General features: G+C 42.9%; 1 protein-coding gene across 4 annotated transcripts; it reads left to right on the top strand.

Annotated features, from left to right (window-relative positions):
• The first annotated feature begins 1,442 nt into the window (after positions 1–1,442).
• LOC146669857 (receptor tyrosine-protein kinase erbB-3-like) lies at positions 1,443–15,994 on the top strand. 4 transcript variants are annotated; one of them, XM_085406499.1, is made up of 16 exons: positions 1,443–1,867; positions 4,412–4,523; positions 7,590–7,747; positions 9,078–9,264; positions 9,665–9,790; positions 10,519–10,584; positions 10,806–10,924; positions 11,037–11,178; positions 11,382–11,495; positions 11,589–11,712; positions 11,841–11,914; positions 12,043–12,133; positions 12,269–12,286; positions 13,190–13,401; positions 13,495–13,627; positions 15,666–15,994. In XM_085406499.1, the coding sequence occupies exons 3-15, from the start codon at positions 7,628–7,630 to the stop codon at positions 13,572–13,574; spliced, it is 1,473 nt and encodes a 490-aa protein (XP_085262625.1). In that variant the 5' UTR covers positions 1,443–1,867; positions 4,412–4,523; positions 7,590–7,627; the 3' UTR covers positions 13,575–13,627; positions 15,666–15,994. The 4 variants fall into 4 exon arrangements, with proteins under 4 accessions (XP_085262625.1, XP_085262623.1, XP_085262624.1 ...); XM_085406497.1 differs by lacking the exon at positions 4,412–4,523; XM_085406498.1 differs by lacking the exons at positions 4,412–4,523; positions 12,269–12,286.
• Positions 15,995–27,809: the final 11,815 nt, after the last annotated feature.

Below are 27,809 nucleotides of genomic sequence, written 5' to 3' on the forward strand. Positions count from 1 at the left end.
GTTACACTTCAGTAGTTTTCTGTGAGATTTTTCTTTGGTAAAACAGCCTGAGAGTAGAGTGTTAATTTGAGCATCAGGTTCCATTAAAGATGTTCAAGTCTTTTAATGTTTCTCTGAACTTCTGTTCCTAAGCAGGCAGCTTCTGTGAGGAGAAAAAGGAAGGAAATGCTTTTGATAATGATTCCTGTCATTGGTAAAACATTAACCATTTGTTTTTGAGTTTCCTTCTTACCTTTAGGCAGGGGGGGGGGGGGGGAGAGAGAGAGGTTATACATGTGAAGAAAAAACAAACTTGCATCAATCAGATTTATGCAATCAGTGTCAGTCTTTGTTTTCCACTGAAGTTATTTTGCATGGCAGTGTGTGCGTGACATGAACTGGAGGTTCAGGAAGAGCCAGTTTCCACAGAGCTGTTTAGCTCGCTCATCCACTGTAACTGGTACACGGTGTTTGTGTGAAGATAAACAAGATGACAACAGATATGATTTTGTTTTTTGTTACAATACCTCACATTAGTTTGGTTTAAACGTGCAGCTTGACTTACTCCCCTGTACTGAAACTATTCAAGAACTGCCTTTGTTATACAAGCAAATAACAAACTTTGCAAGGAGTCCCAAGTACAACTGTAAAATCACGCAGGAGCAATGATATGATGCAGCAATAAAAAATTTTAAAAAAGCAATCGTACATTTTCAGACTTTGAGGAGGTCAAAGTCCTGTTATCAAGAAAACAGATGTAAGAAACATGCCATCAGATCATATGTGGAACATGCAAAGAAGCAGAGAACAAACTGAAGACGTCAATCTAAGCATTTGTTGTTTTCTGTAGCAAAGGAATATAATGGGAGGGAGTGACTTGCATGCGCTGACTGTAATAATAAAGCTATTTACACGCGCAGGAAAACAAGACGGATAAATAAGGGCTGAATTTTACGTGATTTAACGAATGATAAAAACAACAACACAAACTTGTTTGCCTGAATAATGTTGGGGAATTTACCCACTCAAAGTCTAGCTACATTTAATCACTTTACAAATTATGATAACAGATACACGCACACACTATCAACAAAAAACGTTGTCTTCATGAAATATTCATCACATGTTGACAAACAGCAGGAAGAAAATGGCCCAGAACCACTATTGTGGCACACATTTGTTGCTATTTTATTGTCATTTTTAATTCACACCAATATTATTATTATTACTGAACTGTAGACAACAGAACTGTGGATCAATCGGCCTCACGTACAGAGAGGGAAACTGTTTTCTGAAGGCAACACGCGTTTTTAATACAGTTTCCAACTGGACATAGGAGCAAATGTGTGAACGCATTTTTCAAGTTGTTTTCGATGTTTCTACTGGCTTTCTTTTATGCTATTGTGTGTTGCGCGTTTTGCTCCCGCCCACAAAAATCAGTGCTAGAGGAAAACAGCCGCTCCCGCTACTGATTGGCTCCGCGGTGCGCTCCAATCACCGCGATGTAGTGACTCTTCTCCACACAAACCCGAGCGGTCGACTAGTAAGGTTGTGACAAATGTAGCGAAAACACAAACAGGTTTTGTTTGGTTTTGTTTTTCTAACTGGATGTACTCCTGTTCGTGAAGACTAGAACAAGTTGAAGCAGAGGATTAAGAAAACGACAGCCGAGTAGTGGTCTAAATGGTCAGACTCGGAAGCAACGAGGGGATTTGGGAAGATTCAAGGACACATTTCTTCTCTATAAATACGATGGTGATGTTTATTTGATTCGACGCCAGCCTGGAGATTTGAATAAGAATGAAGGTCCTTGTGAAGAAGGTGCAGCAGGTGCTCTACGTCCTGCTGCCGTGTGTACTCCAGCTCTGCTGCGCTCAGACTCAAGGAGGTGGGTATAAACACCCGCACACACATATTCACACACGTTTATTTTTATCATTAGCCTGGGAGAGGAACGATGAATACAGTGGCGGTCCTAGGCTGTTTGGAACCCTGGGTGAACACTCCCCCCCCCCCCCCCCCCCCACACACACACACACACACACTAATTAATGTTATCTTGTTGTATCCCTGTTGTGGTCAGTGCTATCCTCTATGTTGTTGCATGCTGGGGGCAGCAGGTTGAGGGTCACAGATACCAACAGACTAAATAAACTGATCCACAAGGCCAGTAATGTTGTGGGGATGGAGCTGGACTCTGTTAGGGTGGTGTCTGAGAGGCAGATGTTGTCCAAGATATGGATAATACCTCCCACCCATTCCATGACGTCCTGGCTACTCACAGGAGCACGCTCAGTGAGCGACTGAGTTTACCAAAAAGCGCCACTGAACGACACAGGAAATCATTCCTGCCCGTGGCCATCTCCCTGTACAATTCCTCCATCTAATACACTGTAAACACTGCAATAGTTACACCCTTTTTATACACGCTCTTTTTTACTCTGTAATATTCTTGTCATATTTTTTTTTATATTTATTTCTAATCACCAATTTTAATCCTTGATATTTAAAACTGAGTGATCTGTATACAGGGCTGGACTGGGACAAAAAATCGGCCCGGGCATTTTGACTAGAGACCGGCCCACCAGGTATTATACGAAAAAACATTAAGCCTTTGAATGAAAACGAACGCTGTTGTGACAGTGATGTACGCTGTCTTATTGGTCTATGTATGATTTCTATACGTTGTAAACCAGATAAAAACTTTGGTTGTAAGATTCAGATAATTATTTAATAAAAGCGAGATATTTTAAATGAGAATAAGAAAGAAAAGTATTTCTTTGTGCCCCTCTCCCTGTTAATGCCCTACCTGGCCCCTGGCAAAACTTTGCTAGACCCGCCCCTGCACAGTTACCAGCTGTCAGCTACACAGAAAGGATCCTGGGGTTATTTGTCGCTCAGAAACAGTTCATAACTTCCCTTCAACTCATCCATGTCACCTAAAAGGTAAACCTGTTTCTCCATCACCTGTTCAGCTCTGATGATTCAATAAGGAAATCTCCTGGTTTCATCTTCATGTTTCCCTCTCACCAGATAACCAAACCGACATAATGACCAGCAGCTTTTACAGCTGTGGTTCCAGCAAACATCAGCTGATACTAGAAATTAATATGAAATAAATTCTAACAACAGCTGATCAAGCTTAAACATGCTGCTGTTGTTTAGCGCGACAACCGCTGGTTTCTCCTTTCTGGCGCAAAGTGGGCGATAAACAAGCGAGAGAGAAAAGCCGATCAGCTGATCATTGATCAGTTTCACGATTGAATGAGAGAAGAAGAGACAACTGACAGCGTAAAGACAGAGAAAAACTCCAGCTTTGTGTCTTTTTCTATTCTAGCTGAAGTCCGGGACAAACTGCGTTCCTTTTCACCTCAATACGAAACGCGTAATATTTTCTCTGAATACGGAACAATTCTGTTTTTTAGGGGACAGTTGGCAACTCTAGTAACTAACCTTATGAATAAAATAAAGTTCACTATCAGTAACATAGCACCACCCAGCTGTAGAAATTCCGTCATGCTAGCTAGTACGCAGTACAAGTTATTGTAACTGACGGTAAAAAGTCAGCACAACGAAAATAAACTCCACCTAAACTTGGTTTATATCTGACCCAGATAGACTGCAGGTCATAACTTCTTACCTGAAGTTCAGTTCACCTGACACTCGGACCGGCGGCTGCTTCGGGTCTCTCCTCCTCCTGCCTCACCTTTCCCTCATCCACCTGGCCTCTTGTAGCAGCTCCGCCATAGCCACCACCAAACAACTGAGTTGTTTTTACACATCTGTCAGCATCTGGCCAATCCATCACCTTTCATTGTTTATACTGTTATAAAAATACATTTAAAAAAAATCATCGGCCCATAAAAACCAAAAATCACCATCGGCCCACCGGGCAAATGCCCGGTATGCCCGTGGCCAGTCCAGCTATGTCTGTATATATTAGTGCTATTTCTTAGATGTGTAAAATCTGTAACATCATTATTGTTTGGAGTTTAGTCTGTTACTGTTACTATTTTTACAATTTCTTCTTGGACCAACTGTAACCCACATAATGTCCTTAGGGATTAATAAAGTGTTCTGATTCTGATTGTTTCAGGATGACCTGCCATTATCCAATGACACATCTGCTTACCTGTATCTTTTGCTCGTTTCTCCTCTTCTTCTTTGCTCTTTTTTTTCTAAACTGAGCACCTGATGGCTTAGAAGTTTTCTTGTCCATCTTCCATTGGTTTGAATTTTGCACTCCAGTATGACCCATCCCCTAACCCAAGGTTCACAACAACATAACCTAATAAATCTACACCTTAGTTCACAGATTTGCTTTGTCTGGGTTTATTTCTGGGATTTCACACAACCCAGGATTCAAATCATGAATACATAATGGGCTTGGATTTACAACATTATGAATGAAATGTGCTCTATTTGGAAGCAGCCGGCCCCCCTCCCCTTTCGACGGGTTGTGTGAGAACACTGCAAGGGAACACTGCAAAGGCTGCAAAGGCAAGGAGAGAGGGCTGGCAGAAAGTTGCTGACAAATTAAACTCGTAAGTAATTTAATAATAATAATGGTAAATGGCCTGCATTTGTATAGCGCTTTTCTAGTCCCTAAGGACCCCAAAGCGCTACATTCAGTCATTCACCCATTCACACACACATTCACACACTGGCGATGGCAAGTGTTACGGCCCTAGCCTCTCTCTCTCTCCTGAGGGTGCCTGTGTGGGCGTGTCCCACTACCTCCCCTGCCTGAGATGCCACCTTTCCCTCCTGTACAGCTGACTCCCATCAGCAATTAAGGGTATTTAAGCCCAGAGCAGGGTGAGCTCTGGGCCAGAGTGCCATTTTGTGTGGGTCCAGCTAGTGAGCTGAGTGTCTTGTGGTGTTTCCAGCTAGTGAGCTGAGTGTCTTGTGGTGTTTCCAGCTAGTGAGCTGAGTGTCTTGTGGTGTTTCCAGCTAGTGAGCTGAGTGTCTTGTGGTGTTTCCAGCTAGTGAGCTGAGTGTCTTGTGGTGTTTCCAGCTAGTGAGCTGAGTGTCTTGTGGTGTTTCCAGCTAGTGAGCTGCGCTTTCCTTTTGACTTTTTGCCTTACTGACCGACGCCTGAGTTTTGTTTGTTTCTTTTATGGTGATAACGGCTTGTCCGTCTCTTTTAGTTGAATTACTTCAATAAAACTGTTTTATTTAACTGTTTTGCCTCCCTGACTCCTTTTTCTGACCCGGTCACTTTTGTTACTTCCCCCTCCCCGCCTAGACCCCTCAGGGGAACGTAACACAAGCTACATTGTAGCCACAGCTACCCTGGGGCGCACTGACAGAGGCGAATAATAATGGATTGGAGTTATATAGCGCTTTTCAAGGCACCCAAAGCGCTTTACAATGCCACTATTCATTCACTCTCACATTCACACACTGGTGGAGGCAAGCTACGGTTGTAGCCACAGCTGCCCTGGGGCAGACTGACAGAAGCCAGGCTGCCATATCGCGCCATCGGCCCCTCTGGCCAACACCAGTAGGCGGTAGGGTAGATTTATTATATTACATTATATCCTCTTTCACATTAGAGCCACAACAGGACCCACTAGAACATGGGAACAAGTAAAGGTGAAATATAAGAATATTCTACAGAATGGTACTATTTATCACTAATATTGCTTTTAGTCTCTTGAAAAGAGACCCTGAAATAATCTGTTTGTTTGTTTATCAGAATCAGAAACTTTATTGTCATTGTCACGAGAACAACGAAATGAAGAATGGTCCCCGATCATTGCATCATCCCTGGCAATATCAAAATATAAATAAAACAATAAAATTCAATAAATAAAATAGATGGAATACTTAAAATACTAATAAGATGTAACAGTAAAACATTCACATACATTCCCACACACATGCTATAACAGCAACCAAGAAAAGGGCAGAGCACAAAAAGACAGGTGGTGGTCCTGCACCCCCTCGTCAACAAGTTGGTTAAGTAAATAATACCCTCACGGGAAAATCGATATGTCTCTATGAGCACACTGTCGCGCTGAGCTAAAGGATCCTGTCTATCCCGCAATATACGCTGAATTCTGAAAACTCTCCTTATCAATCTTGCACCTTCCGCAATGGGTTGGTCGCGTAAACGGACAGGACATGGCTGCGACAGACTTCCCAAATCCACCTTCGCTTTTATAGCCGTGGTCCCTCATCTTGATTACACGAAGTAATTTACTATTACTACTCTAAAATATGAATTACATCTGAAATAATCAAATACATGAAATAGAATGATTAATAGTACATTTCCCTTTTTTTAGGAAATGGCCTGTATGTATCTGTATGAAATCAATAAAAGAATCAAATACTGCATTATCTTTAGTTACATTGATAATATTTATTTATGGAAAAACAGTGGAAAAATATCGCTGTTGCTTTCGTATAAATGAAGCGGACATACCTGAGTGGCCGCGATCTAATCCTGTTTACATAAAGTAAACCTGCTCCCGAGCAGGTTTACGCTTACAGCTCTGTTGCTATGACAGCAAGTCCCGGATGAGCTTCGGAGAACCGAACGATCAAAGATCACGCGAAATCGTCAACAATCTAATCCAGCTAACTTACTTAGCGAGGTACGAAGAACGGGCCCCTGGTTATTAAATGCCGCTCCAGCCAGCCAGAGAATCCCCCGTCGCCCCGCCCCTCTCCTCCCTGTGCCGCAAGCAGCAGGCACACCTCGCAAACTGAGGGCGCCCTTACTCCCACCGATCGGTGCCTATGACATCCCCAAAATGCGCTGGCATGATGTTTTCTTTTCTTTTCTTTCCTTTCCTTTTTTTTCCTCCTTTTTTTTTTGGCCGATGCCCGTGATGCTGCCCCCACCACGATGCCGCCCTGGGCAACCGCCCATGTCGCCCTTATCAAAAATCGCTACTGTCTGTGGGTTTTTTTTTTATAGTTTAAAAACGGCTCTTAAACTTGCAAGTTGATCTTTAAAATCAAGCCAGAAAGGTGTGAACAGATGCCTAGATACAGATATCCAAGAAACCAAGTAGCTGTGTGGTGTCTGTTTGTCAAACTGAAGGCTTCCACTTTCTTTTCTGATAGGAGCCAGTTTGGTCTATCTGAAGGTAGTGGCACGCAGCGCTGGCACTACGGTTTCATAAGTTAGTGTTTTGGGATTGTACCCTGTAACCAGATTGTAGACTGTAACCAGTGTTGAGGTCATTACCCAAAAAAAGTAATGTATCGAACAATTTCACCTGAAACTCATTGACACATACACACACCAGTTAGCTATGTAAACCTATAGGCTAGAGTCAAACACACCAACACAGTGAGGAGACAGCCCAAAGCCACCCCAGAGTGATCTCCACAGCCACACAAACAGCCACATTTCTAAATATGTTTCTTTAATTGACAGAACATCTCTCTGCTGTGCTAACGTGAATGGAAAGTGTTTATTTTTAGCTCATTAATTAAACTGTTAAAACTGAACATGATAAACTAGGTAACGCAGTGTGCTGGAGGTTGTGGGAAATGGCTCGCTGTATACTGACGTGGATAGCCTTTTAAAAATCAGATGATTAATGAATTCGCTTTTTTTTAAAAAATCTAAGAACCTTTGCTTTTCGCAGTGACCGTTTGTGACGGCACCAAGAACTTTCTGAGCACGATGGGAAATTCAGAAATCATGTACAACTTGATGAAGACGAGGTACAATAACTGCGACATTGTGATAGGAAACCTCGAGATCACCATGATGGGCCACACCAGAGACTTCAACTTTCTGGAGGTGAGGTTGCAAACATTACGAACAACAAACCAAGAGAGAGTTTGACTACCATTTTCTCCAGCTAAACAAAAACAAAGCTGAGGTAATAGTCTTTGGCGCCAAAGAAAAATGATTACAGGTCACCAGAGAACTTCAATCTATACATCTAAAAACCACAAACCAGGCGAGAAATTTGGGTGTAGTGATGGATGCAGACCCAAACTTAGAAAAACACATTAAGACAATAACAAAATCAGCTTACTATCACCTCAAGAATATTTCAAGGATAAAAGATCTGATGTCTCAACAGGACCTGGAAAAACTAGTCCATGCATTCATCTTTAGTAGGCTTGATTACTGTAACAGCATCTTTACAGGTCTACCTAAAAAAACCAGTCAGACAACTACAGCTCATTTAGAACTCTGCTGCTCGAGTCCTCACTAAGACCAAAAAAGTGGACCACATCAGTCCAGCTCTGAGGTCTTTACACTGGCTGCCTGTCCGTCAGAGGATAGACTTTAAAGTTCTGATGCTGGCCTATAAAGCTCTGAATGGTTTAGGACCAAAATACATCAGTGACCTCCTGACCCAGTATGAACCTTCCAGATCCCTCAGGTCATCTGGATCCGGTTTTTTATCAGTTCCCAGAGTCAGAACCAGACACGGAGAAGCTGCATTCAGCTTTTATGCTCCTTATATCTGGAACAAACTCCCAGAAAGCCTCAGATCAGCTGAAACACTCAGTTTATTTAAATCCAGGTTGAAGACTCACCTATTCTCAGCTGCATTTGAATAAAGCACCAAATCCACACGTTTAAGCTTAAATTTCAAAACTTATATTTTAACTACTGATTTTATCTACTGTTCTGATTTTATCTGTTTTGATTTTATATACAGTTTTGTTTGTTTGTTTGTTAATTAGTTTGTTTGTTTGCTTGTTTTAATCAATTTTAAATCATGCTTTTTATTTGGTTTTGTTTCTAATGTCTCTGTAAAGCACTTTGAATCACCTTGTTGTTGAATTGTGCTATACAAATAAACTTGCCTTGGCTTGCCTTACCATTATTCCTTTCACTGCAAAGGTGTCACCGACAAGATGAGTAAGGATGTGAATCAACCATTTTCATTCTGTTGTGTTTGATCGCTCTCTGTAATGGATTTTGTCTCAAATCCAGAATGAGCTCATTTATGCCCCCACCCCTTTTGTGCTAGTCATGCCACTGAAGTCAGTGACTAACTCAGTAAGCAAACACGCCCCTGCTGATTTGTGACCCTGATAACAATTTGATTGAGCAGAAGAATTGACAAATTACATTTTTCTCTTCCTTGTTCTTTTCTTTTGCCTTGCAGTCTATCAAGGAGGTGACAGGGTACATCCTTTTTGCTATCAATGAGTTCAGCCGCCTCCCACTGCACCACCTGCGCATCATCAGAGGCAGCACACTGTATGAGGACCAGTATGCCTTGGCTGTCATGGTCAACTATCAGAGGGATGGGGAGCATGGCCTTCAAGAACTGGGCCTGACTCACCTCACAGGTACACAGAGAGTCACTCATTTGATGTATAGAGTGTGTTTAACATGTGGGAGGCTGGATTGGAGCAGATAAGAGGTCAAGTTGGATGTGGCACTCTTACTGTTGGAGCTCCCACATCTACACAGTTCAGCCACACCTTTAGAATACCGGTTGTTGAAACGCAGCAGTGTGTGTGTTTGTGCCCGTGTGTGTGCTTGTGTGTATAGAAGTGATATGAAGTCCCTGGAATGTACCATGTGCTCAACCGCTCAACTGCCAGTGTAACATGAGCTCCAGCACATGATACGTTTGCTGTGTAGTAAACAGAGAATGGCAGAGTTTGTTAGGATGAGGCACAGGCCTGTTCGGGCTTGCTTTCCTAATTGTACTGCCCCATTTACACCTATGTGTACCTTCTACAGAGATCCTCAGGGGAGGAGTGAAGATCATCCGGAATAAGTATCTGAGCTACGCCCCGCAGGTGAATTGGCTGGACATAGTGAAGGATGGAACAGCCCAAATTGTGATAGAGGACAATGGGCCTGAAAGTGAGTGCACTGGGTTGTAACTACACACATAGATATATCTGCGTCTTGTTTTTAGGAGCCAGAAGTGAATCCGTTTGAGCCGACAGGTTAGAATCTTAAGCTAATACTAGCAAGCTTAATGTTAATGTGCATCCATAGACTGATGCATTGCATTACCCAGACACAAATACCTGCTAATTGTACTAACATACAAATAAAATAGTAGAATTTCACTCCACAAAATGATGCAATTAACCACACAGAAAACACCCAAAAACCTCCTTAAAAGGTGCAAACACGACAAACATGGTAAAGTGGACCATCTGAGGTGACACCTAGCAGACACGTGGTGGTCTAGCAGCCCCTGGTCTCAAACTTCAAAGCCTTAAAACAATTTAAACATGTGAGTCATTAAAAAAAATAAGCACAGAAGGTCAAATTAGTTCTAAAGACAGAAACCATTTTTTGTTTAAGTCTGTAAACATGTTTACACTGGCGAAACGTCTTATTGGAGTTAACTCGCACTTGGATTCACCCTCAACTGGCCATTAGAGGAACTGCAGGCTTCATTTTTCAGCGCTGCAAGTTGCATCTTGTAACTTGTTGAGGTTTCATTTTTTTCTTCTGCTGAACTTTGGATTTAAAACAAAAAACAAAATCTGAACTTTTCCTTTAATTTAAGACTTTTGTTCTGGTTTTGTATTAAAATGCGGAAACTAATAAGAGTTTGTTTTTTTTTTTTATCTCAGAGCCTTGTCACAAAGCCTGTGGAGACGTGCCATGCTGGGGTCCAGGAAATGACACATGCCAGATCTGTGAGTCATATCAAGCACCTTTATCTTTAATGTCTTGATTTTCCACGCACTGGTTACCTTGTGAGATGTCTCACACATGAATCATGGCTGCTGCCAGAGTTGTTCATTTACATTGCACATTGTTAATAATATACGTAACTTCAAAGTTAAAAGTTTAATATGCATCTACAGTACAGTTTTAGTTTCACGCCAGGTTTTTACAAGCGTCGACTCTCTTACAGTGACAAAGACCGTGTGCGCCCCTCAGTGTAGTGGCCGCTGCTTTGGTAGAAACCCGAGCGAGTGCTGCCACGTTGAGTGTGCTGGAGGTTGCACTGGGCCCAAGGATACAGACTGCTTTGTGAGTCCAAGTCTTCCACAGGCTTTAATGAGAAGATATTTTCACATGTTGCAGTACAGAAAACGCAGATGTAAAAATAAAATGTTCCTCTGTTATAAATTGCATTTTGCAGGCCTGCAGGAACTTCAACAACTCGGGCTCCTGCGTGCCTCAGTGCCCACAAACTGTGATCTACAACAGGCTTACATATAGAATGGAGCCCAACCCCAATGCCAAGTACCAGTACGGCTCTATTTGTGTGACCCAATGCCCCAGTGAGTCCCACACATGACAATATTCACATAAACTCAGAATTTATACATAGTTTCTTCCTGTAAGATTGCTGTTTTTACATATTTTTAATCATTGTTATGACTGCGCTGTTCAGCTTTCTTCACAGTGTTTACTGAAGGCTTAACGCAGTCACTGACGATCATTTATGCATTTATTCTCATGTGTTTTCTGTTTTTTTTAATAGAAAACGTTGTGGTGGATGGCAGTTCATGTGTGAGCAACTGCCCATCTAATAAAATGGAAGTGGAGAAAAATGGTGTGAAAACATGTGAGCCCTGCAAAGGCCTCTGCCCTAAAGGTATTTCATGCAGATCGAACTCAAGCTCTCTCTACAGATACCTTACAGCTTTGCTGTTATTAACTGTTTCCTTCTCATCTTTTTTTTTCCCAGTTTGCCATGGCACAAGCTGGACTGATTCAAACAGCGAAACGGTCGATGCTCGCAACATAGAAAGTTTTATAAACTGCACTAAGATCCAGGGAAGTCTTAACTTCCTGGTGACGGGAATAGAAGGGTAAAAAAAACTTTCTTTCATAAAACGCAGCAAAGATTTAAAAAAAAATTTCTCTAGATCAACCTGCACTTTTTTGACGTTTTTGCAACATGCTTTTCCTTTTACTTACTTATTTCATTTTGGCTCAGTGATGACTACAACAAGGTACCACCCCTTGATCCAGAAAAACTGAAAATCTTCAACACGGTGGAGGAGATTACAGGTGTGTGTATGTTGTGGGGTTGTGCTTTTTTTTTAGACTGTCACTTAGACTGCTTTTATCTTTTTATGTTATTTAATGCCATTTGCAGTCTGGTTGAGGCTTCTGAAAAACAATCTCTCTGTTTTCAGACTTCCTCAACATCCAGTCGTGGCCTGCAAGCATGTCTGACCTGTCAGTCTTCTCCAACCTCCAAACAATTCAGGGAAGAAAACTTTACAAGTGAGAAACAGTTGTTTTGTTTTTGTCTTTTCTGCATTGTTATGCAGACAGAGTATTTGCTGGAATATAAAAGTAATTTTGTTTTTATTTTCTTTGTTATTTCTAATTTTTATCCTATCTTGTTATCCTGTTTAGAGGAGTGATTAGTAAAAGGTACAGTAAAGATTTCACATGCTCACATCTCTCTATCTCCTCTTAGAGCCTACAAATGTTCTGTCCGAATCCGTGGTGTTGGTATTTTTCAGTATGATTTTTTTCAGGGGTAATTCAGCACTGGGATTGTTTGGTTAAGCCGGCCGTGGGCACAACTTTTTAAAGCTGGGAGAGGCAGCATGTTTTTGACATCAATTTGACAAAGAAAAAGCTCTTTTCAGGCTGGTCTCAAGCTTCAGTAAATGAGAGGAAAGCAAGATGGGGTACATCAGAGTACTTTTACCTAGGTTTAAATCCTGTCTGAAACCAAAAGCACTAAAGCATTAAAAACAAACCGCCTTCTCAGCTTTAATGAGTTCACATATAACTAAAGAATTTACCAAAGTAGATTCTACAAAATTGATACCGCAGTATCAGTTTTGTTGTAGTATTTCCATACTACATACTACATGATGCATGAAAATACTGAAGATTAAACATGAATATGTTTGTTGGCTGTTTGTCTTTTTAAGTACACGGGTTATGCAATTTGAAAAACATGACATTCAGACACCGAATCACTGAATTCATATTGTGTCTAAAAGGTATCAAAATGAATAGATGGTGACAAACTTCTCAAAGAAAACACACTGTGAAAGATTATATTACATCATTAAATGTGATCAGTAAGAACAACAAGAAACACAAAGTGCCACACTGCTGGATTTTGTGCAAATACAGCTAAAGTGCATTAATTGTGTTTGTAAACCTTAAAAAATAATGTCTGACATCATGTTCTTGAAAACTGCTAAACCTAAAAGAAATATGGCTTTCAATATTCACTTTGATTTTGTGGTATTTTAAACAAAATTGGAACATTTTCATCCACTTTCTGACCTTTATTTACTTCCTGCTGTTCTACAGGAGCTATGCACTCCTGGTGGTTAAGATCAATTCTCTGACCTCGCTGGGGTTGCGCTCGCTGCAAAACATAAATGATGGTGCCGTGTACATTAAAGGAAACAAGAATCTCTGCTATCATGATACTGTCAAATGGACACGGCTTTTAGGCTCCCGTCCACAGAAACGTTCAAAGCTCTTAGTCATGGCCAACAACCAAAAGAAGGGTGAATGTGGTGAGTGGGGGCGGACCATTTAAAACTTGCAAGACGTGATTGTGAACAATGGCTCTGCTCATAACATCGTTTCTGTTTTGGTTGCGTCCTTAGTTAAAGAGAAGCATGTGTGTCACCCGCTGTGCTCCTCTGATGGCTGCTGGGGTCCGGGTCCAGACCAGTGTGTCAGCTGAAAGAAATACAGCAGGGGAGGAACCTGTGTACCAGACTGCATGTTCTTAACTGGGTCAGTATTCACAAAATGACGTATAAAGCGATTATTAATATAAAGCTTTAACGGTGTAACATGTATGCAGGTTGTTAGAGAGTGAATGACAAGAAGGAGTGGTATTAAAGAAACAAGCAGTGATTTAGAGAATTGATATTTTCTGATGGTTTCAAAAAGAATTTACATTTTAAAGCACAAATACTCGCACCCTGTTTGAAGTGCCACATTGCAAATAGATTATGTGCAAATACAGATAAAGTACATGCTTAATCGTATCCACCGTGCTCTCTGTGCACAAATCAGCAGGGGAGACAAATTGAATAACTGATTCAAATGCATTGCCGCCCAATTCTAGTGTGTTATAAACAATTTTCCCTCTAAACTGCGCGCGTGCAGTCTCTGCGCACAGAAATCTGCGTTGCGCACAAAAAAAAAATCTAACCTGAATTGAAATTAAAATTAAAATGTTAACAATTTTTGTTTTGCAGTGTTAGTCAGTAAGTGACTGGCTGCTCCTGTATGGGATTAGAACGATGCCAACCTTATCCCGTAGTTCAGCCAATAATGCGATTCACATTTGTATATACGCAGCTAATCAACGTCGTTGACAGGCTATGACAGCGTCCTTGTGTGCCAAAAAAAAAAAAAAAAAAAAAAAAAAAAAAGCGTCCTTGTGTGCCGACACCGGTAGCAAAGCGACGTGGCTGATGTGGAGTGAAGCCACGTTAATGACAACGTGTACAACCATTGGAGATGTGAGCAGGACAGACGGCACAAATGACGGAAAAGTGTGGACTTTATACCAGTTTTTAAATTGTGTTGATAAGCCACGTAAAACCAGACTTATGATAAAAATATATGTAATGTTTGGTTTTCTTCCTGAATACTATCGTTGTTTATATTTACTGCAGGAAGAAACGGTAAAAACAGCGATTTATAAAGAAAACCTCGAAAGCACTCTCCGCCTGTGAGTGAAAAAACAAAACAGGAAAAAAAAAACCCCACCCTTTCCTATTGGTCGAACAATGTACCATGTCGACCAATCAAAAAATGATATGGCAACCTGGCATTTAGTTGTTTAGGAAAGGGTGGCGGTGTTTTGAGACGTGAGAGATTCGCGATGTTTAGTGCAAATCTTGTGTAGTTAGTGTGCAGCGACTGCTGAATGTTACAGGTGTTACAGGAGTGATACATCTCCTGTTGTCAGGCCTGCAGGTATCAAGCTGTTGTTCTTCTTTATCTCATAGTGGACAGAAATGTTTTTTTGGAGTGGCACAAATAATTTGTGTGGCATCAAATTTGATGCAGAACACCTGATTGTTCTGTAAATAGTTTAAAATGTTTATTTTAACAAAAAAAAAAAAACCCGCCTTGGCTGCATTTTTAGGTAAACGGCTGCAAAAAACATATTGCATAACTCAGTTACTTTTTTGAAGAAGTAACTATATAATTAATTGCCCAACATTGGTCATTATATTGTTCTGAAGGCAGGACTGTGATGCAGTTTTCTGCCTCGCCATTAGAGGGCGCGGCCGTTTTGTGAGTAATGTTTTGACTGGGATGAAAAATGGTGTTCATGGAGGCGGTGTGAATCACAAGTTATGCTCGGGAGCAGTTTATGTGGGTTCATTGAGAGTGTGCGTCCATAAGACTGGTGAGTTTCAGGATATTTCTTGTGTAAGAAGGATAGCCTGTATGTTTATCACTCTATACATTTTCTATACATTTTCTTATTTTCTATAAGTTATCGCTAAGCTAAGCGCGCTAAGCTAAGCAAAGTTCGCCTAGGCCATACTGAGTTCGGTTTCAGTTGGTGATTTGTTATGTGTATTTGCCTTCTTTAGTTGGCATCATAAGTGAGTGGGGCACAAGAGTTAAGTGATGGAAAGATGTTTATTTTCTTTGTTGCCAAATATGGTTCAGACTATAAGTAAAAGCCGCCAGCTTAGTAGTAGGGCCTATAAGACAAGTATGTGGCTGTAATATATTATATTGTGATTATTGTTGTCTATAATTTGATTGTAATTTGTGTTCTGTTTTTCCATTCTGTTTGTAGAACCACACACACACACATATACCCACGCCCACGCTAAATCTGCCATTAAAGAGTTGAACAATCATCCCCTGTCCTCATTATTTTCTGGAGGGTCATAGTGGCACTTGACCTGTGCACACCCTGCGATCACCACCGTAGAACTGAACCTCATATCAGAAATCATCATAACAAAATTGGTCCTTCGAGCCGGATCAGGTGATTACAGAGTGAAGATGGATTATGACCCCCAGAGAGCAGGTGCACGTCCATGGAGGGCTGTGCGACCTCCAGGATGGATGACTCAGTATGAAGGCTACACACTGCCACAACTGCTACATTGGAGCAACAGCAGACTAGAGAAGGATACGCCAAGATGACGCCCTTCACCCAGACTCCTGGTTCTATTGGAGCTGCAGGACAGACCCCAGTGTCATCCAGCATCCCTCAGGAGTTCATGAACATTGTGCAGCAACTGCAGGAGGACAACAGGCAACTTCAGCTGATGGTAGGAGACATGAGGAGGCAGATGGACCGTAATGTCACCACGTTGGAACCAACCTGCTTACGTTCTGCCCAGCAACCAGGGGGCTACATTTCAGCTGATGACACTTGGGTCTCCACACCTCTAACTACACAGCCTTTTCCCCTGAGACCAGAGCAGCACAATATATCCTACACACAGGATGCAGCTGAAGAATGGCCAGTACCACCACCTCCAGTTTTTCTCCCGAGAGATCATTCTGATCTACCAGAGGTACAGTCTTTTCCACCTCCACGGCTACCAGCCATTGCACAAGAGCATAGCCAACGCTTACAAGAGCTACAGTTACAGCAACCCTCAGCCACTGAAGCTCCTGACTTTCAGCCTTGTGCACCACAGTCCACCCCCTTATCTCGATCACTAGCTGGACCTAGTTTCGACACGAACATGCTCCCCCCAGAACAAGTGTTGGCTCCCACTACAGCTGTAGCTGTAAAGGAGAAGACCTACAGAGGACCATCGCCCTCCATCCCAGAGTTCACGAAGGGTGATCCCAGGCAGTTTGCTAGATTAAGGCTTGCCCTAGACAATATTCTCCCCTTTGATGCAACCGAGAGGTTCAAATATCAGGTCTTATGTGACCACCTTAAGTTTGAGGAAGCTCTTTTAATTGCTGACTCCTACAGTAACTCACCTCACCCCTACTCTGACACGATGGCCTCGCTCACTAAACATTACGGTCAGCCGCACCAGCTGTCACTGCAGAGGATAGCAAAGCTTATGGATGAGCCCAGCATCCGCCCAGGTGACACAACTGGATTCAGAAGGTTTGCACTGAGAGTCCGTGCTCTGGTCGGCATGTTAGAGCAACTTGGGGAAGATGGACACATAGAGCTGCAATGCGGGTCTCATGTTGCTAGACTGACACGAAAGCTACCCCAAGACCTACGTGCTGCTTTCCGCCGCTACCTTTACCCACAGAAAGATGGAATACCATCATTGAGAGACTTTGCAGAGTGGCTGGAGTATGAGCTGGTCATTCAAGAGGGCGGAGATCACACAGAGAAGGTAGAAGAGAGCTCGAGAGACAGGAGCAGCATGAAAAGAGATAAAAGAGCCACCAAAAGGACTACCACCGTGCTGCACGGTGCAACACACAACACTGCCCCCCAAAGGTCCTCAGCCACAACCCCTTACACTTCTGAGGTCCAAGACAAGCCCACAGCTTATTGTCCATATTGTAATAACACTCTGCACTTCCTAGATCAATGTGTCAACTTCAAGATGCTGACTAAGGAGCAGAAATCAACTTGGATTAAGTCCAACAATCGCTGCTGGTGTTGTGGGCGGCACCACCAGGCCGCTCAGTGTCGACTTAAAATGCAGTGTAAGGCATGCAGGGGAAAACACCTAGAGGCCCTCCATGAAGTGAATCTCAGACCTGCTGCACCCAATCCACCAATGGAACACGTCGCTGTGCTTCTGAAGATAACCAAAGTGCTCCTGCAGAACGGTGAGCACACCCTGGAGACATTCGCCATATTGGATGATGGATCTGAGAGGACGATCCTTCTCCCTGAGGCCACTCAAAGACTGCAGTTACAGGGCATGGCAGAGAGTCTTACTCTACGTATGGTGAGACAAGGATTGAGAACCTTGCATGGTGCATCAGTGACAGTCAAAGTCTCCCCTGCCAGCCAACCATCCAGAACATTCACCATTGAGAGAGCCTTCACAGCTGATGACCTAGGCTTGGCTGAGCATTCATACCCCGTGAAAGCACTTCAACAGAAATATAGACACTTGAGAAGGCTTCCCTTGCAGCCCTTCACAAATGCCCAGCCACTCCTTCTGATCGGCTCTGACTGTCCTCACCTAGTAACGCCCATCAAACCTGTGCGCCTAGGCTTACCTGGAGGACCAGCTGCAGTCAAGACTAGACTTGGTTGGGTACTACAGGGACCAATTGTTAACTTGTTATTTTCTGTTTTATCGCGAGAGTACTGTTGCCCGCGAAGTGTTGTTGTTGTGGTGGGTATAAAAAATGGCGGAACGAATAAAGCGCTGTGAATTGCTTGCTAATTTCTTGTTTTTGATTTATGTATGTTATGTTTTGTTTTACTTCATATGTTTATATGTTTCATATGTTGTTTGTTTAATTTAAGACAAAAAAAAATTAAATGAATGAGAGGTAAAACTTGAGGGGGTAGGGACAAATAAGTAAATACTTCAGCCTACTCCTTTTCAAACAAATAATGGAATGATATTTTGTAATGATTGTGAAGGCACATGTTTGAAATGTTTGAAATAAAAATGAACTGAACTGAACTGAACTGAATGAGAGTACGACGTCGTGTCTTTTGAGTTAACATTGGTAGCAGAGGATGGTTTCCAATTACAAAGTACCACCAAAGCTTGATGAAGCCAGGCCATACGAATGCTGGAAGAATGAAGTCAATATCTGGAGACGAGTTACGGAGCTGGATAAAAAGAAACAGGCACTCGCGGTGGCGCTGGGGCTCGAGGGAAGAGCCAGAGAAACGGCCATGGAGATACCCGCGGAAGATTTGGACAAAGATGACGGTATGGAAATACTACTTGCAAAACTTGACGCGGTGTTTCAGAGAGAAGAGAAAGACTGCGCTTATGAAGCCTACTCGTGTTTTGACTCCATTGCAAAGAACCACAGCATGTCGATGGCAGACTACATTATAGACTTTGAACAGCGTTATAACCGGATGAAAAAGTACAACATGACGCTGCCTGACGCTGTGCTAGCATTTAAGCTTCTAGATACAGCTTGTCTTGATGAGAAAAGTCGACAGCTTGCACTGACAGCGTGCACGGACTTAACGTTTGCGTCTATGAAGTCTGCACTGAAACGGATTTTCGGAGGGAAAGTAACCGGAGTTTTCAGCGGAATTCAACTGAACCAAGAAGCAGTTTTCCTTACGGAACAAAAAGGTCCCAAATACAAACGAAACAACGGTACTTCATCGCGGAGTGGACAGCAACAACCACTACAAGGTACCAACCCAGTTGACAAGTTTGGCAAGCGAACAAGATGTGCTATTTGTCAGAGCACTTACCACTGGGCGAAAGACTGTCCTCATTGTAATGGTGACCAAGTAAAGCTAACTGAAGATGGGAAAGTGGAGGAGTGTAACATTACTTTGTACACTAAAGCCTCAATGACAGACTCTGAAATCTTCCTGACTGAGGCACTGGGGTCAGCCATTATTGATACTGCATGTACACGTACAGTTTGTGGTCAGAAGTGGCTAGATAGTTACATGCGTGACCTCAGCCAAGGCCAAGTAAACAAGCTGTTGCAATCAGAAACCCCCAGCTCCAGACCATTTCGCTTTGGGGATGGAATTGTAGTGTATTCCAGCAGAAAAGTGAAACTTCCAGCCAAAATTGGACAAACAAAATGTGACATTGAAAGTGAAGTAGTTCCTGTTGACATTCCACTACTACTGAGCAAAACGTCTCTCAAGAAAGCAGGGACTGTTCTAGACATGGAGAATGACAGTGTTGTCATGTTCAAGCAGCCTGTTCCCCTAGAGCTCACTAGTTCGGGACACTATTGTGTGGACATTAGAGATGAAAATACTACAGAAAGCTGCAATGAAAATGAAGTTCTCATGGTAACTGCTGAAATGTCTACAAAAGAGAAACAGAAAGTCCTTGTGAAACTTCATAAGCAGTTTGGTCATGCATCTGCAGAGAGGTTATTGGGGCTCATCCAAAGCTCTGGCAATACAGATAAACAATGTGCAGTTATTCTACAAGAGATAGTTCGTGACTGTGACATTTGTCAGAAATATTGCAAAACCAAGCCGAGACCTGCTGTTGGTCTACCCCTGGCTTCTGAGTATAATGAGACAGTAGCGATGGATCTACATGAGCTGGAGCCCAATGTGTGGTACCTTCACATCATCGACCACTTCACACGCTTCAGTGCCGGCAGCATCGTAAAGACAAAGAAAGCTGCAGAGATCGTCAACTCCTTCATTCACACCTGGATAAGCATTCACGGTGCCCCCAGACGGCTCTACACAGACAACGACGGAGAGTTCAACAACACAGACATTCGGGACATGGCTGAAAACTTCAACATTGAGGTAAAAACAACGGCGGGGTATAGTCCCTGGAGCAACGGACTACTGGAGAGACATAACATGACACTTACAGAAATCCTCCTGAAGGTAAAAAAGGAATGAGGATGTGACTGGCACACTGCGCTAGACTGGGCCCTTATGGCCAAAAACAGTATGCTTAATGTACATGGTTATAGTCCACATCAACTTGTGTTTGGCCAAAACCCCAACCTTCCTTCTGTGTTGATGGATAAGCCACCTGCCTTAGAGGGCACAACTGTAAGTGCAAGAGTAGCTGAACATATCTCAGCATTACATGCTTCCAGGAAAGCATTTACTGAGGCAGAGTGTTCAGAAAGGATCAGGAGAGCACTACCCAAACAACTTGGGCCTACAGATGACAAATATGAGGCAGGAGATAAAGTATACTACAAACGAGTCGACTGTACAGAGTGGAAGGGTCCAGGTGTAGTTATTGGGCAGGATGGAACTGTTGTATTTGTAAGACATGGGGGGACTCTTGTAAGAGTACACCAGTCAAGATTGACTAAAGTGGATTCACAGACTGGAGATAAACAAAAACCACACAGTACTACTGATGATGACAACAAAGACGCAGTTGAAAATGATGACACTGACACACCCGATGGTGAACAGAGTATTAGTGAGGAAGAAGACATCACTATTGACAGAGAAACTAACACTATTGACAGAGAAACTAACACTATTGACAGAGAAACTAACACTACAGAAAACATGTCTGTCACACACACTACAGAAAACATGTCTGTCACACAAACTGCAAATGAGCCCTCTACACCCACTGATCATGTCTCTGCAAATGTAAAGTTAAGATAAGGACAGCTGATTGCTTTTACCAACAGAGACAACGGTGTTCAACACACAGCCAGAGTGCTAGGCAGAGTGGGAAAAGCAAAAGGGCAATACAAAAACTGGTACAATGTGCAATATCTTGAGCATGATGGTAGTGAAGGTGAAAAGAAAGCTGTAGACATGTCACTTGTTGATGGTCTTTGCACTGAAGCTGAAAACAGAGATGCAGATGTACTCACAACAAAAGATATTTCCTTTGATTCTGCTAAGCAGCAGGAGATTGAGAGCTGGCAAAGTAATGGTGTGTTTGATGAAATGAAAGACCTGGGTCAAAAATGTGTGTCTACTAAATGGGTCTGTACACTCAAAGAAACTACTAATGGTGTTGTCCCAAAGGCTCGACTTGTGACACGGGGGTTTGAAGAGGTAAATACTAAAGAACTACAGAAAGACTCTCCAACATGTGCGTCTGAGTCCCTCAGACTGGTGCTAGCTGTGATATGTCAAAACAAGTGGAGAGTAAATTCAATGGACATTAAATCTGCCTTCTTGCAGGGAATGCAACTGTCAAGAGACATCTATCTTCGTCCCCCACCTGAAGCTGGCAAGGACAATGTTCTATGGAAACTGAAAAAGTGTGTTTATGGACTTGCAGATGCTTCACTTTATTGGTACAATAAGGTCAAAGACATTATGCTCAAAACTGGTGGTAAAATATCACAGGTTGATCCTGCAGTGTTCTATTGGCAGAATGAACAATCTGAGGTTACAGGAGTGCTTGCATGTCACGTTGATGATTTCCTTTGGGCTGGTTCAAGTCACTTTGCAACTCATATCATTCCTGTACTGAGATCTACCTTCCTTGTGGGCCGTGAAGAACATGACAGCTTTTCTTATGTTGGTATGGACATTTGTACAGTTAATGATGTAATAGAGGTGCATCAACAACTTTACATTGACAACCTACAACCGGTTCAGTTACAAGCAGCACGGGCTGTACAGAGGGAGGCTTCCTTAAGTGAAACAGAACGTGAGCAACTCAGGTCAAAAATAGGACAGATTTTGTGGGTTGCCAAACAAACAAGGCCTGATGTTATGTTTGACACATGTAGCCTTGGATCTAATATCAAAGATGCAACTGTACAGTCCATTCATGAAGTGAACAAAGTTATCCGTAAACTTAAGGCAGAGAAAGTGACTCTTAAGTTTCGGCACTTGGGTAACAGTGAGGATCTGGCATTGGTTGTTTTCAGTGATGCTTCATTTGGCAACCTTCCTGATGGCGGTACTCAAGGAGGGGCATTAATCGTCCTTATGGGTAAAGGAGGAAAGTTTTGTTCTCTTTTCTGGCAGTCTAAAAAAATCAGGCGCGTGGTCAGAAGTACACTGGCAGGAGAAACTCTTGCCATGTCAGATGGAATAGACAGTGCTGTCTTCCTGGCAACACTTTTTTCTGAGCTTACAACTGGTAACACTGGTCTAAACGCTCTTCCTTTGATCTGTGTAACTGATAATCATTCCTTGTTTGATGCACTCAAGTCTACTAAGCAGGTTACAGAGAAGAGACTGAGGCTAGAAATGAGCAGCATTAAAGAGCTCATACAAGCCAAGAAAATCAGACAGGTTTGTTGGTCAGATTCAAAATCTCAACTTGCTGATTGTCTGACAAAAAAGGGAGTTTCACCTTTAACCCTTCTAAAGGCGCTAGATGAAGGACTCTGGATACTGTAATCCTTTGTCTACAAAGTTGTCTTTGCATTCAAATGTACCATTGTTTATTGTGTGCAATGATAGTATGCTTTAAGTAAAGCAAAGCACTTTTGAAATGTTTTTTTTGTTTATATAAATATATACATATATGTATACAAATGTTTACAGGGGTGTGTTTATACTTTTATTTAATTTTTTTTTAAGAAAGAGGGAGATTGTTAACTTGTTATTTTCTGTTTTATCGCGAGAGTACTGTTGCCCGCGAAGTGTTGTTGTTGTGGTGGGTATAAAAAATGGCGGAACGAATAAAGCGCTGTGAATGAGAATACGACGTCATGTCTTTTGAGTTAACACCAATCCCCTCCCTTAAGCACTATGCTCAACCGCGACAGTGCCTCTTCCTCTCAACTGCCTCTCCTCAATCAGAGCTTCATAGTCAAGTAGATAGGCTTTGGCATCTCGACACTCTCCCATATCGGAGTGAGAAACTAGTGACACGTCTCGGAGGGAAGAGCAAGCTATGAGGGTTTTGGAGGCAAAGACGACAAGACTGAATGTCGAGGGAGTAAACAGATATTCAACTCCCCTTCTGCGTGTCAGTGATATGCCTACACTCCGGAGCCACCTGAAGCAGTACTCCCCAATCTACGTGGCACGGAGAAGTGCCTCAGTCGAGACCCAGAGAAGACTAAAGCTTATCAAGCGAAGATTACAAAGTTGATAGCAGCAGGCTATGTCAGAGAAATCAGTGAAGAGGAAATGAGGGCCTCCAAAGAATCATGGTTCATCCCCCACCACATGGTGACACACAACGGAAAGAACCGTGTGGTGTTTAATTGCTCATTCGCCTATAGCAGGGGTCTGCAACCTTTAACACCCAAAGAGCCACTTGGACCTGGTTTCCACGCAAAAGAAAACACTGGGAGCCGCAAATACTTTTTGAAATCTAAAATGAAGATAACACTGTATATATTATTTTGTTTTTTTACCTTTATGCTTTGTGTGAACAACTAAAGTAAGTAAGTAAAGTTTATTTATCAAGCGCTTTTCACAGACAGGCAGTTACAAAGCGCTGTACACAAATATTAAAATAAACAATACAATCAATAGACATTATACACAATGTAAAAGATCAAATGTAAATAATATAAAGAATATAAAATACGTAGATCAACAAAAGGCTTGTTTGAACAGAAAAGTTTTTAACTGCTTTTTAAAAGAATCCACAGATCAACTAAGGTGTGTTGCTTATGAAATCCATGAAGTGCTACAGAGAAAATTACATTTTATTCATGTAATTAACACATTTTGAACTCATAAAGAAATATAACAAAAGGAAAGACACCCAGCTGAACTAAAATGATCCATGTAGCAAACAAAAACTGTTGTGAGCCGCCACCCTTATATCGCCTTTGGGCTTTTGGAGCCTTGATCTGACTTTTAAAAAATAATTGGAAAAAAAAGCACAATGCTGCTAAAACAAATAGATATTTGCAAAATTCTGCCTAAATATGTATTTTACCTGGTTAATGTGTGTGGCGGGGCGTGGTCTGCAGTGCCGCTGTATGGGAGTCGGACGCACCTCAGCGGCACCCGCAATCACGTCTCGCCACCTTAAAGTCTGTGCTCTCTCTGCTGTTGTGTTGTCAGGCTGTGAGCTGCAAAGCTACAGCTGGCTGTATGCGTACAGCAACCGTGTGTGAAAAGTGGTCAATAAAGAGATGCTGAAAAGAGTGTTCATGCAAACATTGTCGGGTCTGCCGTGGTATGTTTACAATGGGACTTCTGGTCCCAAACCTCTGTGCGCAGCGTCTGCAAATTGGGGCTGTACGAAGTCACTTTCATCTTCACGCAGGACTGTAAGCTGTCATCTGTGAGGCGTGAGCGGTGTTTGTTTTTAACATAGTTCACGGTGGAGAACAGCTGCCGACATAATATGGATCCGAAGATCCATATTTGGCCTACCTGGGGTCGAAAGTCTCGATAAATGCATGCCGTTTCAGCGGGTACACCGGCTTCCGCGAGTGTGACGCTTATTTTGAGCGATGAAAAAAACAAGATATAATTTTATTTTTATATTTCAAAATCACAACAATCTTCCAATTTAGAACTACAAGTTAAAAAAAGAACTAAACATAAAAAAAAAACACTTCAGCTAAATGCTTCTAATTTAATTTCCCAAACCACCCGGAGCCGCAAAATAAAGACTAAAGAGCCGCATGCGGCTCCGGAGCTGCGGGTTGCCGACCCCTGACCTATAGGGATCAGAACCTCAACGAGCTGCTTTTACCAGGCCCGAACCTGGGGGCCTCTCTTCTTGGTGTGCTGCTACGCTTCAGAGAATGCTCCATCGCAGTTAGCAGTGACATCAAGGGGATGTTCCACCAGGTGAGGCTACTGCCCGATGACCGGCCACTACTACGTTTCATCTGGCGCGATCTGCAAAGAGACACCCATCCCAAGGTGTAGAATGGCAGGTGCTCCCCTTTGGGACAACATGCTCACCATGCTGTGCAATTTATGCACTCCAGCGACACGTCCATGACCACAGTGACCAGGGAGATGACGTGCGTGACTCCATTGAGAAGAATTTTTATGTTGACAACTGGTTACAGAGCTTCTCTTCTCCAGATGTGGCAACAAAGGTTGTGGACAAACTACGGTCACTATTATAGGAGGGAGGATTTGAGCTAAGACAGTGGGCCAGCAGCACTCCAGATCTCATCAGCCATCTACCAAAGGAAATAAGATCGGAGAGCAGCGTACAGTGGCTGAATCAAACTGATATGGACCCTCAAGAATCTGCTCTAGGTCTGCGCTGGATGTGCTGCTCTGACACTCTGCACTACAATGCAGTTGGAGAGGAATCCTCCTACCATGAGAAACCTCTACCGGGTTCTGGCGAGTCAGTATGACCCACTAGGGTTTCTCGTCCCCTTCACAACGAGGGCGAGTACTAGTCCAGCAGTTGTGGGACAAAAAGCGTGAGTGGGATGACCCCCTGTTACCAAGTGACCTGCTCTGCATGGAACGAATGGGAAGGTGAGCTGCAACATCTGGACAACATCAGTCTACAACGTTGTTATGTGAGCCCAGAGCTGGACAAATCCTACAGTAGACGTGAGTTGCACATCTTCTGCGATGCATCTCCACAGGCATATGGAAGTGTTGCCTACCTACGGACGGAAGATGCTGCTGGAAAGGTGGAAGTTGCTTTCCTGACTGCCTGCTCTAGGGTGGCTCCTAAACGGCAGATCTCCATGCCACTTTTGGAACTATGTGCAGCCTTGACTGGAGCTCAACTCGCTAGCCTGCTGACCAAAGAACTCACCCTACCACTATGCAGAGTGGTGTTATGGACAGACTCCACCACTGTCCTAACATGGATCCAGTCAGAGTCCTGTCATTTCAAGGTGTTCGTTGGAACTCGGATAGCTGAGATCCAGGAACTGACAGACAGACAGTCTTGGCGTTATGCGACAACATGTGACAATCTGGCAGATGATCTAACTAGGGGTAAAAGGCTACAAGACCTCACAGTCCAGTCCCGTTGGGCATGTGGGCCCCTGTTTCTGCATCTACATCGAGACCAGTGGCCAGAGCACCCAGCCACACCATGTACAGACTTTGCTGAGGAGCAGCGTAAACCAATAACTTGCTTAGCTGTGTCTACTGACTCTATCTCCCTGCCTGATGCACAGCAGTTTACCAGTTTTAGCGAGCTTTTGGAAGAAACAGCCAGGTGCCTTCACGGGGCAGCTGGTGACAATCTCACATCAGAGAACTACAAGGAGGCTGAGCTTATTCTGCTGAGAGCTCCTCAGTTGTATTGGACCCTAAACATCCAGTCACCAGACTACTCATCCGACAGGCTGACAGTGATTTGAAACACCCAGGAGCAGAGAGATTGTTTGCAGATTTGAGAAGGAAATACTGGATTCTTCGCGGCCATGAAGTCATAAGAAGTGAACAGCGCTCCTGCCCTGAGTGCTAAAAATGGAGCCAAAGATGGCTGACCTTCCCCTTGCACGCCTACGATTACATCAGCCAGCCTTCTTCTCAACAGGCATCGGCTGCTTTGGGCCACTGCAGGTGAAGGTTGGTCGGTGTTGTGAAATCTGTTTATGTTGTCCTAGTAAGGCTACCATGAGGGCAGCCACTAGAGGTCGCTAGGAGACCGGTGTGTATATGTGTTTTCCAGAAATTGATGTAGCCACGTACTCTGCTGCTACAATTCAATAAAAAGCGGTTCGTGCTTGAGAACCCTGCGTCTTATTGCCTCCGAACATGACAGTCGGAGAAATGAAAAACGCTGGGGCCTGCTCTTCAAATGCTTGACTACTCGTGCCATTCATATTGAGGTGCTGTCTAGCATCAACACCGACTCATTTCTAATAGCATTAAGAAGATTTGTCTCTCGTCGTGGGAAACCAGCTGAGATACTGACATCCTCTGTTTGTACATTTTCTATAAGCTAAGTTATCGCTAAGCTAAGCGGGCTTAGCTAAGCTAAGTTCGCCTAGGCCAAACTGAGTTTGGTTTGAGTTGGTGATTTGATATGTGTATTTGCCTTCTTTAGTTGGCATCATAAGTGAGTGGGGCGCAAGAGTTAAGTGATGGAAAGATGTTTATTTTCTTTGTTGCCAAATATGGTTCAGACTATAAGTAAAAGCCGCCAGCTTAGTAGTAGGGCCTATAAGACAAGTATGTGGCTGTAATATGTTATATGGTGATTATTGTTGTCTATAATTTGATTGTAATTTGTGTTCTGTTTTTCCATTCTGTTTGTAGAACCACACACACATACCCAAACCCACGCTAAATCTGCCATTAAAGAGCTGAACGATCATCCCCTGTCCTCGTTATTTTCTGGAGGGTCATAGTGGCCCTTGACCTGTGCACACCCTGCGATCACCACCGTAGAATTGAACCTCATATCAGAAATCATCATAACAATATACTGTATTTTGCAGACAGAGAGTTACAGGACTCTCTCCCAGACCACAGACTCATACTCATAATACAAGTCAGAGCTTT

Source organism: Rhamphochromis longiceps, linkage group LG5 (genome assembly GCF_057381845.1).
Source record: "Rhamphochromis longiceps isolate RC_006_pf linkage group LG5, R_longiceps_female_GT1.1, whole genome shotgun sequence".
Taxonomy (NCBI): Eukaryota; Metazoa; Chordata; class Actinopteri; order Cichliformes; family Cichlidae; genus Rhamphochromis; species Rhamphochromis longiceps.

What these genes read in the sequence shown, in the direction of transcription:
- LOC146669857 (XM_085406497.1), top strand. Translation starts at nt 1,780, where the DNA reads ATGAAGGTCCTTGTGAAGAAGGTGCAGCAGGTGCTCTACGTCCTGCTG. An exon ending in AAATGACACATGCCAGATCT is followed by an intron (nt 10,585 to 10,805) that starts GTGAGTCATATC and finishes ACTCTCTTACAG; the next exon opens with TGACAAAGACCGTGTGCGCC. An exon ending in CCAAAAGAAGGGTGAATGTG is followed by an intron (nt 13,402 to 13,494) that starts GTGAGTGGGGGC and finishes TTGCGTCCTTAG; the next exon opens with TTAAAGAGAAGCATGTGTGT.